General features: G+C 37.3%; 1 protein-coding gene across 1 annotated transcript in view; it reads right to left on the bottom strand.

The window, feature by feature from the left end:
- Positions 1-8,591, bottom strand: part of INA (internexin neuronal intermediate filament protein alpha) — a 176,920-nt gene extending 168,329 nt beyond the window's left edge. Inside the window, exon 1 of the mRNA XM_044056569.1 lies at positions 7,258-8,591. Coding sequence (XP_043912504.1) covers positions 7,258-8,313 — 1,056 coding nt within the window. The 5' untranslated portion in view covers positions 8,314-8,591. The remainder of the gene's footprint in view (positions 1-7,257) is intronic.
- Positions 8,592-15,118: the final 6,527 nt, after the last annotated feature.

Below are 15,118 nucleotides of genomic sequence, written 5' to 3'. Positions count from 1 at the left end.
TTTTTTTTAATTACAAAATTTGTTATAAAACCTTAGATGTTCCAATTAAAAATAAATAAACAAATAAACAAGATACGTAGATACCTTGTTTATTTATTTCTCATTGGAATGTCTAAGGTTTTATAACAAATTTTGTAATTTTTAAAAAACAACTTTTTGTAATCATACATTTCAGCATGCTCCTCTATTTTAAAACTATGTCTATGTTCAGATCTAATCATCATTCTAAATGAATATTTCAGCACTTACTCACGTTAACCACAAATTACTGAAATTTTTGCACAAAACACATTCCTCTGTATATCTACTTACAATTTGAGCCACTGATATTTCTTCTTTTTGTTTTTTTAAGTGGACAACATTGGAAGTGTGATCCACAGACATTGCTTGCAACTAAGACCTCATGATCTAAAACATTTATGTAGTATTGCTTTGTGGATTAGAGTCATCATCATCATCACACTGCATGACCTATAAAACTAGAAAATGTTTGATTATTCTGTGAAGTCTGAGCGATAAGATTATGTTAAAACTCTTGTATGAGTGTTAATCAATCTTGTGCTGTTCAATGACTACTTGTAGTTTTGTTCTGAAAAATATATCTAGTCATGACAGAGTACCTGACAGCTAGCACAATGGAATCTGCCGACTAAATAGATAACACTGATAATATGTTACATGTTAAGATTGTCTCCATTTTCTCACAGGTATCCATTATAAGGACTAAAAGAAACTCTGCATATGTAGATTCTGCACTGTGTTATTTGAATAAGAAAGTTTGCTGAGACTGAGTTGTGGCCATATAATATAGCTTTGGGGCTTAGTAGTATTTACAAGGGATGTTTGGGAGGGCTACTTTATTTTTACACATCTCATAGATGGAATTCAGTTTGTCAATGTCTGGACATTTAAAGTTTCTGCAAAATAGGATGTGAGGGATTTTGCCACAGGAATGAGAGTGTGAGAGGCCAAGGGAGAACAATGCACATGTAGAAAAGATGGGGTAAGTTTAGCTAGTAGGATAGCAATAGTTTATACAAGATTAAGGACAACTGCTGAAGTAATGTGGATGTGTTACAGCTAGGAAAGATTTGCAGAGGAAAAAGGAGTGCTGAGAAAGTGCCAGAGAAGTACAGGCTGGTGGGTTTGTGGTTTACCGTTTTGTACTGTCATGTGACTACACGAGAAAGCATGTGAGTGTGCATGTGTGTGTGCGTGCGTGTGTGTGTGTGTGTGTGTGTGTGTGTGTGTGTGTGTGTGTGTGTGTGTGTGTGTGCACGTCTTAGGTGATTTTGTCTGTGTTTATTGTTTTGATGATTTTTAGTTTTGCCCTTGTTCTTTCAGCCTTTGTAGCAGCAATGTTTTTTAGAACAGTTCATTAAAGCCTAAGTTTTATGTGGTATAACTCAAAAATCTTCCAAGCCAGACATTTGTGCAGTTTGTTGATTACAAAATACTTTAGTCGTATCTTGTGATATGTGAGAAATTGCTTCATACTGCTTTTCCAGTATTTATTACTTCGCAAAATTCACTCTGTCCATGCATTTCAGCATTTCATCATTATATTATTTTCCTTCTTTTCCAAAGGTGCTACATGTTACCATGAACCCAATCACCCATACTGTATTAAAAAATCAAGGTTCCATGTTACTTGCTCAGATAAACAACTCAAAAACCTGAACTTTGACTCTGCATGTTCAGAAATGCAGAAAAATGTACATTTTTTTCTGTGCAAATGTTATTCAAGACTAAACAAAACGTTAGAATATAAATCACTTTTATACAGTATTTCTTGCAAGATACAACTTTTTCCATATATTTTCCCATACATTACTCAATACCTACACTCCCATCACTAAACTGGACTTTGTAGTTTCTGTCTGCAAAATTATCGATGGATGGAAGAAATAAGGCCCTTGATTATTTTTAAGGAGAATGTTCCTCAGTGTCTCTTGTCCGGTTTCAGAGATTTATAAATCTTTGTCTTCTATTCTCACTTGATACACACTTCATGTGTGAAGAAGAGGATGTTTTGCCCTTAACTTGTGCCAGTCTACCAATCCTCTGAGCTCATACCACTGACATTTCATAATAGGTTTGGGGTCAAGGATGAAGCCAGTACATGATTATTTCTCCAGACATGACCTTTCAGGAGCCAGCCCAGAGGCAGTGTTCCCATCTGTGCAATTGACATGACAATCTGGGATTAGGAAAAGACTTAGGCTGCTGTTGGCCATTTCAGATAGGATGAAGAAGCCAATGGTCATCTCTTCCATCCTGGGGTGAACAGTGAAGGAAAACCCAAAGTCTTGGTGAGCCCTGGTGGAGACCAGAAGCTATGCAGAACATGTCATATTAATGCATATGGTGTTGATGATGTGTTGATGTCACTGCACAGGCTGCTTCCATGGTCAGGGTAAGTGACTGGCTGCTACAAGAATGATGGCTCCCAGGTTCTATGTTTACTGCTCCCCAGTCCCTCATCTCCAGGGTCTAGTAAAGAGTTAAGATTGAGGCCAACTCCCCAAGGAGTTGGGGAGGGGTCATCATTCAAGTGAGGAGTCACATCTAGTATACCTGGGAAGGATAAACTGGGGGAATCAGGGACGGGCAAACATACATACCAGGGGATAGGGGGAGAGCAATTAAAAAATGATATTCCAGGTGTACTGCTCATCTTAATTTTTTCCAATTAAGTCTAACATTGCTTCTGGTATCATGATCTTGATCCAGGCAATAAAGTCACTTAAAATATGTACCTTAAGGGGAAATCCTTAGTGACCAAAGTAATGACTGTTCAATCTGTGCTACAAGGGACTAGAAGTAGTAGTCAAACCTGCCATCTAAGCCACTGAAAATACAGGTAAATATCAATAATACTGGGAATGCCAAAGTAGTCAGCAATACCTGAAGGAAGAGCAGCTCTTCAGTGAGAAAGAAATGGAAAAAAGTTAAGAAGGTACCACTAATTTATAAAAACATTTGACATTATAATGTGATATCACTGGATAGCACCAGTGGACTTTAAAGAAATTTGATGACAGAGAGCAATACTTTTTATTGCAAATAGTTTTGTTACTGGACCTACTGCAGGTAACACCCTAAAATAAGATGGCAGTTACGCTTACTGTACTTCACCTGGTTAAACACACACACTAATATATTAATAAGCATGATCTATCAGTAGTTTATTTTTCCACAGGTAATATGGTTTGCTAAAAAGGACAAAGCTCAAGCGGGAACATTTCACCTGACGTGAGTGAATTCTGTCTCATACATGATAACATGGTACTTACTGATTTTAAACAATTAAATTATTTAAGAATATGTTTCCTAACGTTTTAAAGAACTCCATTTCATAATTGCATTCTTTCATTTTCTGAGCTGTTTCCACTGAAACAGGAGAGCAAAGACTCCTACCTGATGGGTTGTGCATTAGCATGTTTCCATATCTACAGACACATAAATCATGTTAGTGCCCTGCAGCTTGTGCCAATGATGTTTGGTTTCAGAACATAAATCATTCATGAATTTAAAAAGAAATCTATAGGTTAACAAATATATTGTCATCCATAACTATTTTAAGGAGTTCTTATATTTCTTTGCAATCCAGAAGTAGAATTGCATTACTTTTCTCAAATATTTATTTTGTATAAACTTGCTGTCAGATTCTTAGTCATTGCAAGTTAACTTACATATTATTGCTAAACTTCATGGATCTTATCTTACCACCATTAGAAAAACCTCATTTGCTTAATAAGAGATCAGTGTTTTCCATACCAGGGTGTGGTAGGCAGCCATCTCACAACTGTTATGCCAGTAGCCAGCATACTGAAAAAAAAAGAAGAGGAAAAAAGGTGACCAGGGCGTATAATGACTAGCTGTAGCAGTGGACAAGGAATAAAGGCTTAGGAATGGCAGGACAATAGGGAGATCTGACAGAAGGGCCAGCTCTATACCAGACACAGAATGCATCTTCACCAGGAATGGACAGAGAGCTTATAGCTGGGCCAGAAATGTATGCCTCAATATTTATACCTTTAAACTAAGACTGAATGAGAAAAGGATGTCACAGAAACAAAAGATGGAGTAAGTATTCGGGTAACAGAATGAGAAAACAGAGATGAAACACAGCAGAGGAACAAACAATGATTTAGAGAATGGCTGGGTAGTATTACAATGGAGTACAAGGAGTCTTGGTAGAAATATGTGTTAGCTACAAGCAATAATACATATCAGGAAGCGAAGATTACTGGCATTACAAAAAACTGGACATTGAGATGATGGGGAACAGGTTGCTTAGAAATGACAGGGAAGGTGTGATATAGAGGGAAATAGCACATTATGTAAAGAAAGGCACCAGACTTGAGTTGAGAGAAAATGACGAGGAGAAAGAAGACCACCATCCCATGAAGAGTGGATAGAAAGCAGGAAAAGCCAGACCTATAGTAAGAATGCTGGCAGACAGGGTAAAGAAATAGGTGAGTTCAAGTGGATAAATACATACCCCAAATATGTTAGGGGAGAAAGATGAGAGAGACTGAAAAGCTAGAATAAAGCAGTGGGTGGATGGATTAAAGTGACTCATGTATGATTGGAATCTGCTGGAACCAAATTAGCAGACAATAGGATGCAGGGCTGTAAAAGATTTTGAATTGCCTGAGGTCTTGGACTATAAGATATTCAGCTGGTGTAGAGCCAAGTAGAAATTACTAAATTCTGGATGTGGTTCTAACCATGGTACAACTTTTAAGCAATGTCCAGTTAAAGGTAATGTTAGCCAATGGTGGTCATGCAGCTATGTAGTCTAGACAAGGAGAAGGGTAAAATGCAAAAAAGATAGTGTGACATTTTAGAAGACTAGATTACAGTGAGCTAGGGAACAGAGATGCACATAAGTTACAGGTGTGGAGGTAAACCATAAGAGTAAACATATGACTGGGTCTGTGACTGTGGTATGTGAATGGGTCAAGTATGGAGTACTCAAGACTATGGACAAGATCGTGAGAGAGAGGCAAAAAATAAAAAAAGAGAATGCCAATGCTGGCTGCATAGTAATATGAAGCTAGCAATTTGCACAAAAATGGCATATGAAAAGTGTAAGCGAAGAGTGGGAAGGTGGAAGAGGGACAGAAAAAAGGGACAAGCCAAAGTGCAAATAATAATGTGAGGGTAGCAAAGCTGCAAACCAAACAAGACTTGGCAAAAGGAATCAAGAAGGGGAACAACTTCTGTTTTTGGGTATACAGCAGAAAGGAGGAAGGGATATGCAGACATCTGCTCAGAGTAAGAAAAGATGGGAGGGAGCTCATGGAAAGAAAGAAAAGGAGAAGTCTATAAAAGGGGAAGGGCAGAGTGTAAAGTTACAGCTAGGGCAGGGTAAAGAGGGTGTCTGCTCTTGGCACATGCCATTATGGGGTACAACTGGTACTGCAGCAAAGGTGCCAATCAATCCCTCTAGTTACTGTGGCTCTTGATAATCATTCAGACAGCCATGATTAATGTCACTGCAGCTTAACTGATATGCATTGATAAAGCAATTTTCTGAGGAAATTTTGGAGTGCAGAATAGTATCTTATTAAAGCAGTTGTTCAATGCCCCACCTTAGTGCTGTTTTTTATGTTTGGCATATTGTTTTTAATTGCACACCACTGTATTTCTCATACTTGCAACCTATTTGAATTTCTGACTGTATGAGTCTGTGTATGCATGTATATATTTGTATGTATATATAGTGAGAGCGACAGAGAAAGAGAGAAATAAATGTATGTATTCACGCACACACACACACACACACACACACACACACACACACACACACACACACATATATCTATATATATATATAAATGTTGTGCAGTCTTAGCCTGCTTTAGGATGTTGGGATGAAAAAAATTATCAGCACCCTGGAGAGTGCTGTAAAGTGTTTATTATTGACAAATGCTGTATGAATAAGTGTCTCTTTTCAAGAAAATCTGGGAATACTGTCTGATTAAATGCTTTTGCTCAGAGATGCACAGTAGGCAGATAGAGAATTCAAGGAAACCAAGAATTATTAGATGAAAATCATTAGCAGTTTTAACCCTTACCCTCTCTGCTAAACCATTAACCTTACTGCATGCATTGTCAGACTAATCTTCTATTCTGTGTTTAATAAAAATGGAGAACAAACTATTTAAGTTTTTGAGCATTTGTTTATAATAACAGCTATTCATGAGGTTTGTAATATGGTTCCTTTGCACTGGGGCTAAACCCTTAGCAGGAAATACACTGTCTCTATCATAAATTTATAAATACTTGCATTCCTTTCCACACTGCATAAGCTTGTTTTATATTTATAATTTAAAATTATTAAATAATTTAAGATCTGTAATAATTTGACTAGTACTACTTATTCACTTCAGTAAGTGTGTTCTAACAGCCATGCAGAGCTTTGTCTTTCTATGTAGAGTGAGACAATAAGGTGAAGAGAGCAGAGTGACTTGTTTTTGATCATGAAAGCTTGGGAATCTGCTGTATGTTTTACATGTGTTTATTAAAACAATAGTTCTGGCTCCCCAGCCAATATGTCTAGACTGGGTGTGGCTGAAATCTTGGGGTATTTAAGAAGATCATATGTATTTTAACTGTTTTTTTTCACTAAAGAAAACTAGTCAGTTAAGAAGCGGTTATGAGTTAATGATTTTAGATAATAGACATTTATTTTAAATGTATTAGCTTATCATCATCTGTACTGAGAAATGCAGAAACCTTTCACTTACAATGAACTACAGAAACCAGTCTGGTTTAAGATTAATAAGTGATGGAGAATGTATTGATCTGTTATTAAATTTATATGAAGTTGCAACAGTTTAACAAGGATTTAATCTGCTGTCTTTCAAAATATGTCTGCAGTGCATAGTTTTAGAGGATGCCATATTACTGGAATTTAATGCCCTTTGATGAATAATCTGCTTCTTGAGTAAGTTATGCAATTGTATATGTATATAACTGTATAATTAATTCACACAAGTCTCTATCTATCTATCTATCTATATATATATATATATATATATATATATATATATATACACACATAGATAATCCATGAAAGTGCATAAACGTTCATAGGTACTTACTAGGCTATTGTTTAGACCTTGTGAGTGTGTGTGTGTGTGTGTGTGTGGGGGGGGGGGGGCTATAAAGAAAACCTTAAGTTACAATGACAGAAGTATTGCTAATCATGTATACGTCCTACTGACAATTGTACAGTTTTACCTGAAGCCCTGTCAGTTCCACACCGTGCCTTTCTTCAGTTTCTTTTATCTGCCTTTCCAGTGACTCGTTGGTGTTTTTCAAGCTTTCTACCTCGATTATTCTTGTCTGAAGCTGTCTGCGGAACTCATTCATCTCTTCTCGGCCAGCTCGAATGACTTCATTGCTCCGGTTTGCCTGTTCGGTCAGATTGGCAAATTTGGACTTGTACCACTCATCTGCAGATTGCAGATTCTTGGAAGCTAGTGACTCATACTGGGATCGGATTTCCTTCAAAGCCAATGTTAGGTCTGGCTTGGACATGTCCACTTCCACTGAGATTTGAGCAGACTGTAGAGATGACGTTAGGTCAGACACCTCCTCTTCGTGAATCTTTCTAAGAAATGATATTTCATCCAACAGTGACTCCACCTTTTTCTCCAGATCTAGTCTTGCTAAAGTGGCTTCATCCACATCCTTCTGAAAAGCTTTCAGAGTTTGCTCTACTTCTTCTCTGGCCTTAATTTCGTCTTCACATTTACCCTTCATCTTCTGTAGTTCCTCCTCTAAATTTTCTCGATCTATAAGAAGCTGTGATTTCTCCCCATGCACGTCTTCCAGCTGTGCTCTAAGGTCTCTTAGCTCTTGGTGGTAGATCTCTGCCAGTCGGGATGGTTCTGATTGTTTCTGCCTCAAGACAGACAATTCACTTTCCAGGACCTTGTTGTGTTGCTCTAAGTTGTGCACTTTTTCGATGAACATGGCAAACCGGTCATTAAGCCCTTGAAGTTGTTCCTTCTCATTGGTCCTGATAATCTTAAATTCATTGTTCTGTGCAGTGGCTTGAGAAAGGTCAAGACTCTCCAGTGAAGTAGGGGAGTAGGCTGAGGGTCGGGTTGTTCGCTTATATGAACTAAAAGAGGGTGCGGCGTTGCTGCGAGGCAAATGCTGAGTCCTAAAACCACTAGAGGCAGTTGAGCTTCGAGTGCCACTACCCAGTCGACCTCCCAGGGAGCGAGGAGATTCTCCAAAAATCTTTCGGTAGGAGGAAGAAACGTAATAATCAGTACTGAAACTCATCTTGGATGCAGGTACTGAATAAGCTGTCTGACTCTTCCAGATCGTTCTTCTTATATAAGACAGACTCTCCAGTTATTGTCCAATGCAGACAAAGTAGGCGGTACTAAGTCAGTAATAATAATATAAATCCAGCAATAAAGGTGGAGCATTTACCCAGGCCACTTGGTAATCACATCTTTAGTTTTTTTTGCCTAAATCTCTGCAGCAGCAGTTCTGCTGAATTCGCTTTCTGGCATACATTGGCTGTTGTTAAAAGGACGGTACCTGGCTGCTCCTAGAGCTGTCCATCTGCCGCAGTGCTGAATTGTGATGCGCTTCATTATACACGTAAACAAGATTAGCAGTCAGGTCTCTCTCTCTTTCTCACTACGTTGCACCCCCCCCCACACACACACCCCAGTCTGTAGGGTGTGGTTGCAGAGTGTTTGCTGTTTCGCTAGTACAGTGTCCGATTCCTGGGGACTGCTTGCCTGTTTCATCCATTTTTTTTAATCGCGCTTTGTTTAATTAACTGCCCAGGGGACCTAACTGCTCGTGAATAACAGTCCTTTACTGTACAATAAATCATTCATCTGTTTCCCTAAATAAACTCACTGAAAGGTTGCATTTTCATTCCTAAATAAATCATAAATGTGAAAAGTAACAAGGAATCATAATTCGTATCCATACGTTGACACATTATAATAAACGTGTTAACTTGCCATATCTTAAGGTTTTTTTTCTGCAAATATCAATTCCCATAGTACAAATCCTACTGTAGTTCTGTGCAGCGCAATGGTCCTGGCTATTTTATCGACGTCTGTGCCAACCAGTATTGTACATCTTTATAGGCTTCAGTATATTCTCGATTCCTAAAGGTAGAACAATTTTACGTTATTTTTTGCCGAGTTATTTAGTTATTTAATACACACAAAGGTTTTGAGTTCATTTCACATATGATTTTCAAATTGTGCACTATGTTGGTGAGAGAATATATAACACTGTTTCGAGACTGCCAATGATTTAATACTGATTATGACAAACATGTTCAGTCCAAACTTATGTTTTAGCACATTATTTGTTGTATTAAGTGGTTAAAGCGGTTTTATTTATAAGGAATCTTGTCCCGAAAAACAAACGAGGTAGTCCGGGTTGCTTCAGATTTCAAAGCTGGTCTAAAAGGTGGCGTAGTCCTTTTGTTTGCTTCATTAGGCGTATCCCCGCAGAAACCGCTAATGCTGCGCTCCCCTTGGCATCTCTTTATGGCTCATAGAATAATTCTGCTGAAAACTAAAGAGGAACAGGCGCAGGTTGAAAGCACTAGTGGGCTGAGGGCCCTTGAAGACCACAGTGGTTACATTTAATTACTTGAATATTTCTACAATTTAACATTTACACCTGTCCCTCTTTGCGAGGGACAGTCCCACTTTGGGCAGTTGTGTCCTGTGATAAAACTTAAAAAATGGCAAATGTCCTGAGATTTTAAGACAAGATATATTTCTTGTGTTTTCTTTAATAGTTGCATAAAACAGTTACTTTGTATCTGAAGCACATAAATATTATTTGAAATAGCATAAGCATCTCAAATGCCAGAAAAATAAGCTTTTATTTTGGCAAAAAAGTGAAGTTCTGTCCTTTGCACTGGCCGTGAGCAGGTTTTGTCCTGCAAAATTTCACATTTCTACAAAAAATGTCCCACTTTAGGCATTTGAAAAGGTGGCAACCCTACTCTACCCTCGTTGTTGTACAAATTGCACTGTCTCATTAGCCATAACCCTAAAAGAGGCTTATGTGACCTGATTTGCATTCCTGAAATCACCTGACACGAGAAAGTAATTTAGTTTAATAGTTTCTGGAAGCTATAGGCGAGGGGTCCTTTGACACTGATCACTTTAAATGCAAAAGCTGTCGTGAAAGAGTTATCGTCCCAGTTCTCCAGAGATATCACACCAGGCCATACCTCTCAACGGGCAGACATTGAGAAAAGAAACGAAGGCCCTTGAAAAATAAGAACATCCAGCTGAAATCCTGACAATTTGAATACCAAACAGAAGCAGCACGTAACTCTTCCTGCTTCCTTTAGAAATGTGATATGCCACTCAGAATGAAACACATTTAAACAACAGAAAGTGTCAAAAATTATAGAAAATATAAACATGTTATCAAAGAGGTACTGTAAACTATAGACTTTAATGAACTGTGTCGCAAAATTCTACCACACAATGCCATTTCTTTTTGCTTCCGAAAAAGGAGTTGTAAGATGTGTCCTCTTTCTTTAAACTATTATTGTCATACCTCACAAATGTCTCTGACTTTTAGCTCTGTTCCTCTTAATCCCCCCTTAAACTGATGACTTTTGGAGAAAATGTTGTGAATTTCACTTAATAAATAATGAAAATAATTAGAGTTACCGTCTTCTTTTACTTCAGAAAATGTATATTTATTCACTTTCGTTTACTGTCAGTGCCTCATATTAGTAGTACTAATATTATAGGTTCATAGATTAGTACTAGGCTAATTGTCCTTGTAGACCATTTTAAGCCTAGCCAATTACCCCATGTGAGAATCAAACTCTGCACATATTTATTATTTTAAAAGTGTCCCTGAATGCCCCTAATATGTCTGGATTTGTCCCTGATTCTATTGAGATTTGTACCTGATTTGTTGACAGCTACGATTATTGCCACTAGTATGTTAATCATATAGTGTGGTACACTATATACCAGACAGCCTCAAAAATCACATATAATCGGGGGGAGGACTCAGAAAATTGTGATAACAGGTAAATAAAGCCTGGAACTAGGGGCATACCACCAATCCTGTTCACGGATAAATCAGGCAGGGAAAATAGCAAAATTCCTCCAAAATAGGGACAGTTGAGAGCTCAGCACCAGGATGCTTCTTTCACTGTTTGTGGGATACAACACCCAACCCTTTATTTCAAATCATAAATGCATCTTAGAAATATGTTCACTCAGCTATATGCTATATCGGTTAATAACATATTTTATGTTGAGAAATAAACCTGCAAAATTAATGTTGAAAATTATTCCATTCCTTTACTGCCCATTTTTTTATGAAAACAATAGAAAGCAAAGCACTTTATTAGGTAAAAAAAAAAACATCGAGTCATTTTTGAAAATTATGGGCAGCTGAAACATATATTTTAATCCTAATACTACAATTCATGCAACACTTACTTCATTATGTGAACTGGGGAGAGTAAACTAAAGAAAGAAAGATGCTTTAATTTTAACCAGTCAACTATTCATCTTCAAGAATGAAAGCAGTGAATTAAATAAGTTCTATCCCTATTGTTTACTGACATAAAAAATAACAGCCAGCAAATACATTGTTCTAATGTAAATAAGGTGTATATGGTGCTTAAACAAATTGCAGTCAGCAATAGGAGTGCCACATGAAACCCAAACATCTTAACATTTTAATTACATAATGTAATTTCTCAAGAAATTAGGAACACATCTATAGATGTTCATTCAGGTGGTCCTTCAAACAGATGCAGAGGTCTATCACTACACATTGTCACTTTAAATTCACAAGAAAACACACAAGGCAAATCATTATTACACATTTATTTTTGTCTGTGTGTGGCTCATCCATTGTAAACTGAATTGAACTGTTCTAAGATGATATGTCTGGTGCAGAATGAATACTGTTCTGTTTAATATGTGAAGGGCATTATTCTAGTATAATGTATGCATTTCTGATGAAACTAAATTCAAAAGCCAAATATTTGCATTGTAGATGGGTTATTTTTGCAGTCAGTGTTATTGGATGCAGATATAAAGATCAATGAGTGTTGAATTATGCAATCTAGGTCACTGCAAAATAGACAACTAACTCACTCTGCAGTTTTGTAATGCGCAGATCATTATTCTCAAGTGTTCAAGACTCTCACTTTGTGGAAAATATAAAGGGAATAGCTTCCATCCATTTTCTAATAGCTTGCTTTGCCCTTTGCAAAACTGTAGGAATGCCAATACATATCCCACCAACCAGCAGTAAGACACTGAAGCTTATGCTGGAAAGGATGCCGGCCTATTACAAAATACACTTGCACACTAAACAGACATCTATGGGCAATTTGGAAGTTCACCAATCAATCTATAAGATGTCTTTTGTGGGAGTTGGAGTCATACCTCTCAAAAGTCCCTGATTTTCATGGACATGCCTGATTTGGACTCATATTTTATCTCTGTCCCTCTTAAAGCTGGTGACTTTTGGAAATAAGGTGGTGAGTTATAATTAATAAACAGTAACAATAATTAGATTTATAGACTTATTTTATTAAAAATATATTCACTCTCTCTTATTCTGTTAATGTCTAAAGCTGATAATACTAATATTTTAAAGGTGCCCCTGATTATCTCTAGATTTGTCCCTTATTTTGCTGAGATTTGTCCCTGATTCATTGAAAATTATGGTTGGGGTGAAACTGGTGCACCTGAAGAAAACAGATTCAGATATAGGGAAGACATGCACACTCTACACAAAATGCACCCAGCTGTGAATCAAACTGGAAAACTTCTTGCTGTGTGCCAATAATACTACTTGTTGTGATACTGTACAGCTCAAGAAAATGCCAATTTTTCAGGAAACAAATCTTGGAGAAGGACGCAGAGTAATATGGAAGTAGTTTACAAATATTGTGGAAAAAACTTCATATTAAGACCCAAGTGGTATGGGATCTTGACTTCCAGTACATGCCAAGTTCAAGAGGAAATTCAAAGCATTAATATCTGAGAAGGTAGTCACAGCTATCCTACTGCTAATCCATAAAGAACATAAGGCTATTATGCAATACTATATGTGCATTCAGTGGCCACTACTGAGGAGCAAAGACTGCTAGTATCAGGTATAAGGTACATCAGAGTAACATGTCTCATATGTTATACTGGGCATGGATTTTCTGGAACTCAGTTCTTCTTTATTTAACTCTTTACTCTGGGAAGATCTTCACCTTAAAAATGTAATCTCTATCTCCTTCTGAGTTACAAACCACATCTCTAATCCCACATCATACTTAATGGTCTTCATATAGAAATGAACACAATTTTTCTGTCACTTGTAAAAGTCATACCTTTGGATAAGGATAAATATACTAACTATTATGCAAATTTTACCCTTTTCTTTTTTTTTGGTTAGTTCCCATCGCTGATCATTGAGCCTACCCCCTAGCTGCTTTATAAACCCATTGCTTCTCCAAACTGACAGGGTTTTGGCTTATTCTTTACTATGAGATTAGTGTTGAGTGAGCCAGCAGTGAGATTCAACATTTACCCTATCATCCCTTGCACATGTCCTTTAGCATCCAAGGGGTTAGCTTGTATTGGACCTTTGCAATGCATATTCATGTATCTGTCCATTATGGGATCACTTGGCACTGTCCCCCTTGAATACAAGCATCCCTGTGTGATCCCCAATCTACAATGAGAATTCTACTGCAGAGTGTGCACCAAACACATGCAACCAACTCCCTGGTCTGAGGAGAGGTGACCGGGCTAATCATAATCATTCCTCTTTTTCCTGTGTCAAATTTACAAGTGTCCAAGCCACTAGTAAAATTCAGGTCACCTGAGTCACAATCGGGACTTTATCTGTCTACACTAACAGAGCTGGGGTGACTGTTCTGTTTAAAGAAAAATCTCATTCTGTTAAGTGATACATTTAACTTATAAAGTTTATTTCCATCAATGAAAGCAAGTGATGCTATAAAACTATTCGAGCTGCATAAAAACTCCATGGAGGTTCTATCATTTCAGTATATATAAGTGGAGCATGCCTATGTAGAAGATTGATAGCAGTTATTCCATACTGGATGTGATATATTTCACATTAAATGTTGTAAGGCATAGACCATCCCTGAGGAAGTGATATGATACCACAAAGAGAGAATGTTGTTGGAGCATCTCTAAATAACACAAATCCTTAAGCTAATCTATTTTTAGTAAGAAATCTTTGGATCATTTCTATCTGAAAATGATAACTGTCCAGAAAGCTAAAGAAGAGGTACTGTATTCTTTGACAACATGGATGTGTGATAAATACAGTGGATGATGACCTCACTTGATTGACTAGCTATCTTAAATTTTGTTGTGCTATTCCAGAGTCCTTTTGACAACTGTTGCAACATGTTCATTGAACATTTGGTCACAATCAATCAGTGCCTCTATGTTCTTAACAATTCTCAGTCCTTTATATCTGTCACTCAATAAACTAACAGGTGGGGCTATCCCCTTACTGAAGGAAACTGTGCTGCACTGCTAAATTCTAAATGCTTTCTCGGTGCTTTTGAACTAGGCAATGTCAACCCCCTGCTGTAGAATAGATGTTTGTAAGAGACAAGACTATGTTTCATAGTTTGCAATTATCAGCATACTTAGCCAGATACTGCTATTTACATGTATGTCTGAGAATAAAATGGAGACAGGACTAATTCCAGCCAAACACCATTCATAAACCTAGACAGGTAGTGAGAATTGACCACCCACTCTAAAGGTCTGTGCCCTGTCTGACAACCACTTTTGAATCCATTGAGTAACATACCCATCAGGAAAGAGATCTAGAAGTTGGTTTATTATTCCCAATGTGGGGTAAATGTTAAAGGTTTTGGCAAGACCCTGTTACACAGCATGCATGGTAAGCCCTTCATCTAATGCAGTTAATACTCTCCTAAAATGTCGCTAGATTCAACAGCCAAGATTTTCCCTTAACATAGACATATTAGCATTTGTCCAGAACTTAACTGTGGATCATTTGTGATCATCACTGTAATATATGCTCACAAATATACAGTTTGTCTTTT

Source organism: Protopterus annectens, chromosome 14.part0 (assembly GCF_019279795.1).
Source record: "Protopterus annectens isolate FY-2018-M chromosome 14.part0, PAN1.0, whole genome shotgun sequence".
NCBI classification, from domain to species: domain Eukaryota; kingdom Metazoa; phylum Chordata; order Ceratodontiformes; family Protopteridae; genus Protopterus; species Protopterus annectens.
This window is presented reverse-complemented; position numbering and strand designations above follow the sequence as displayed.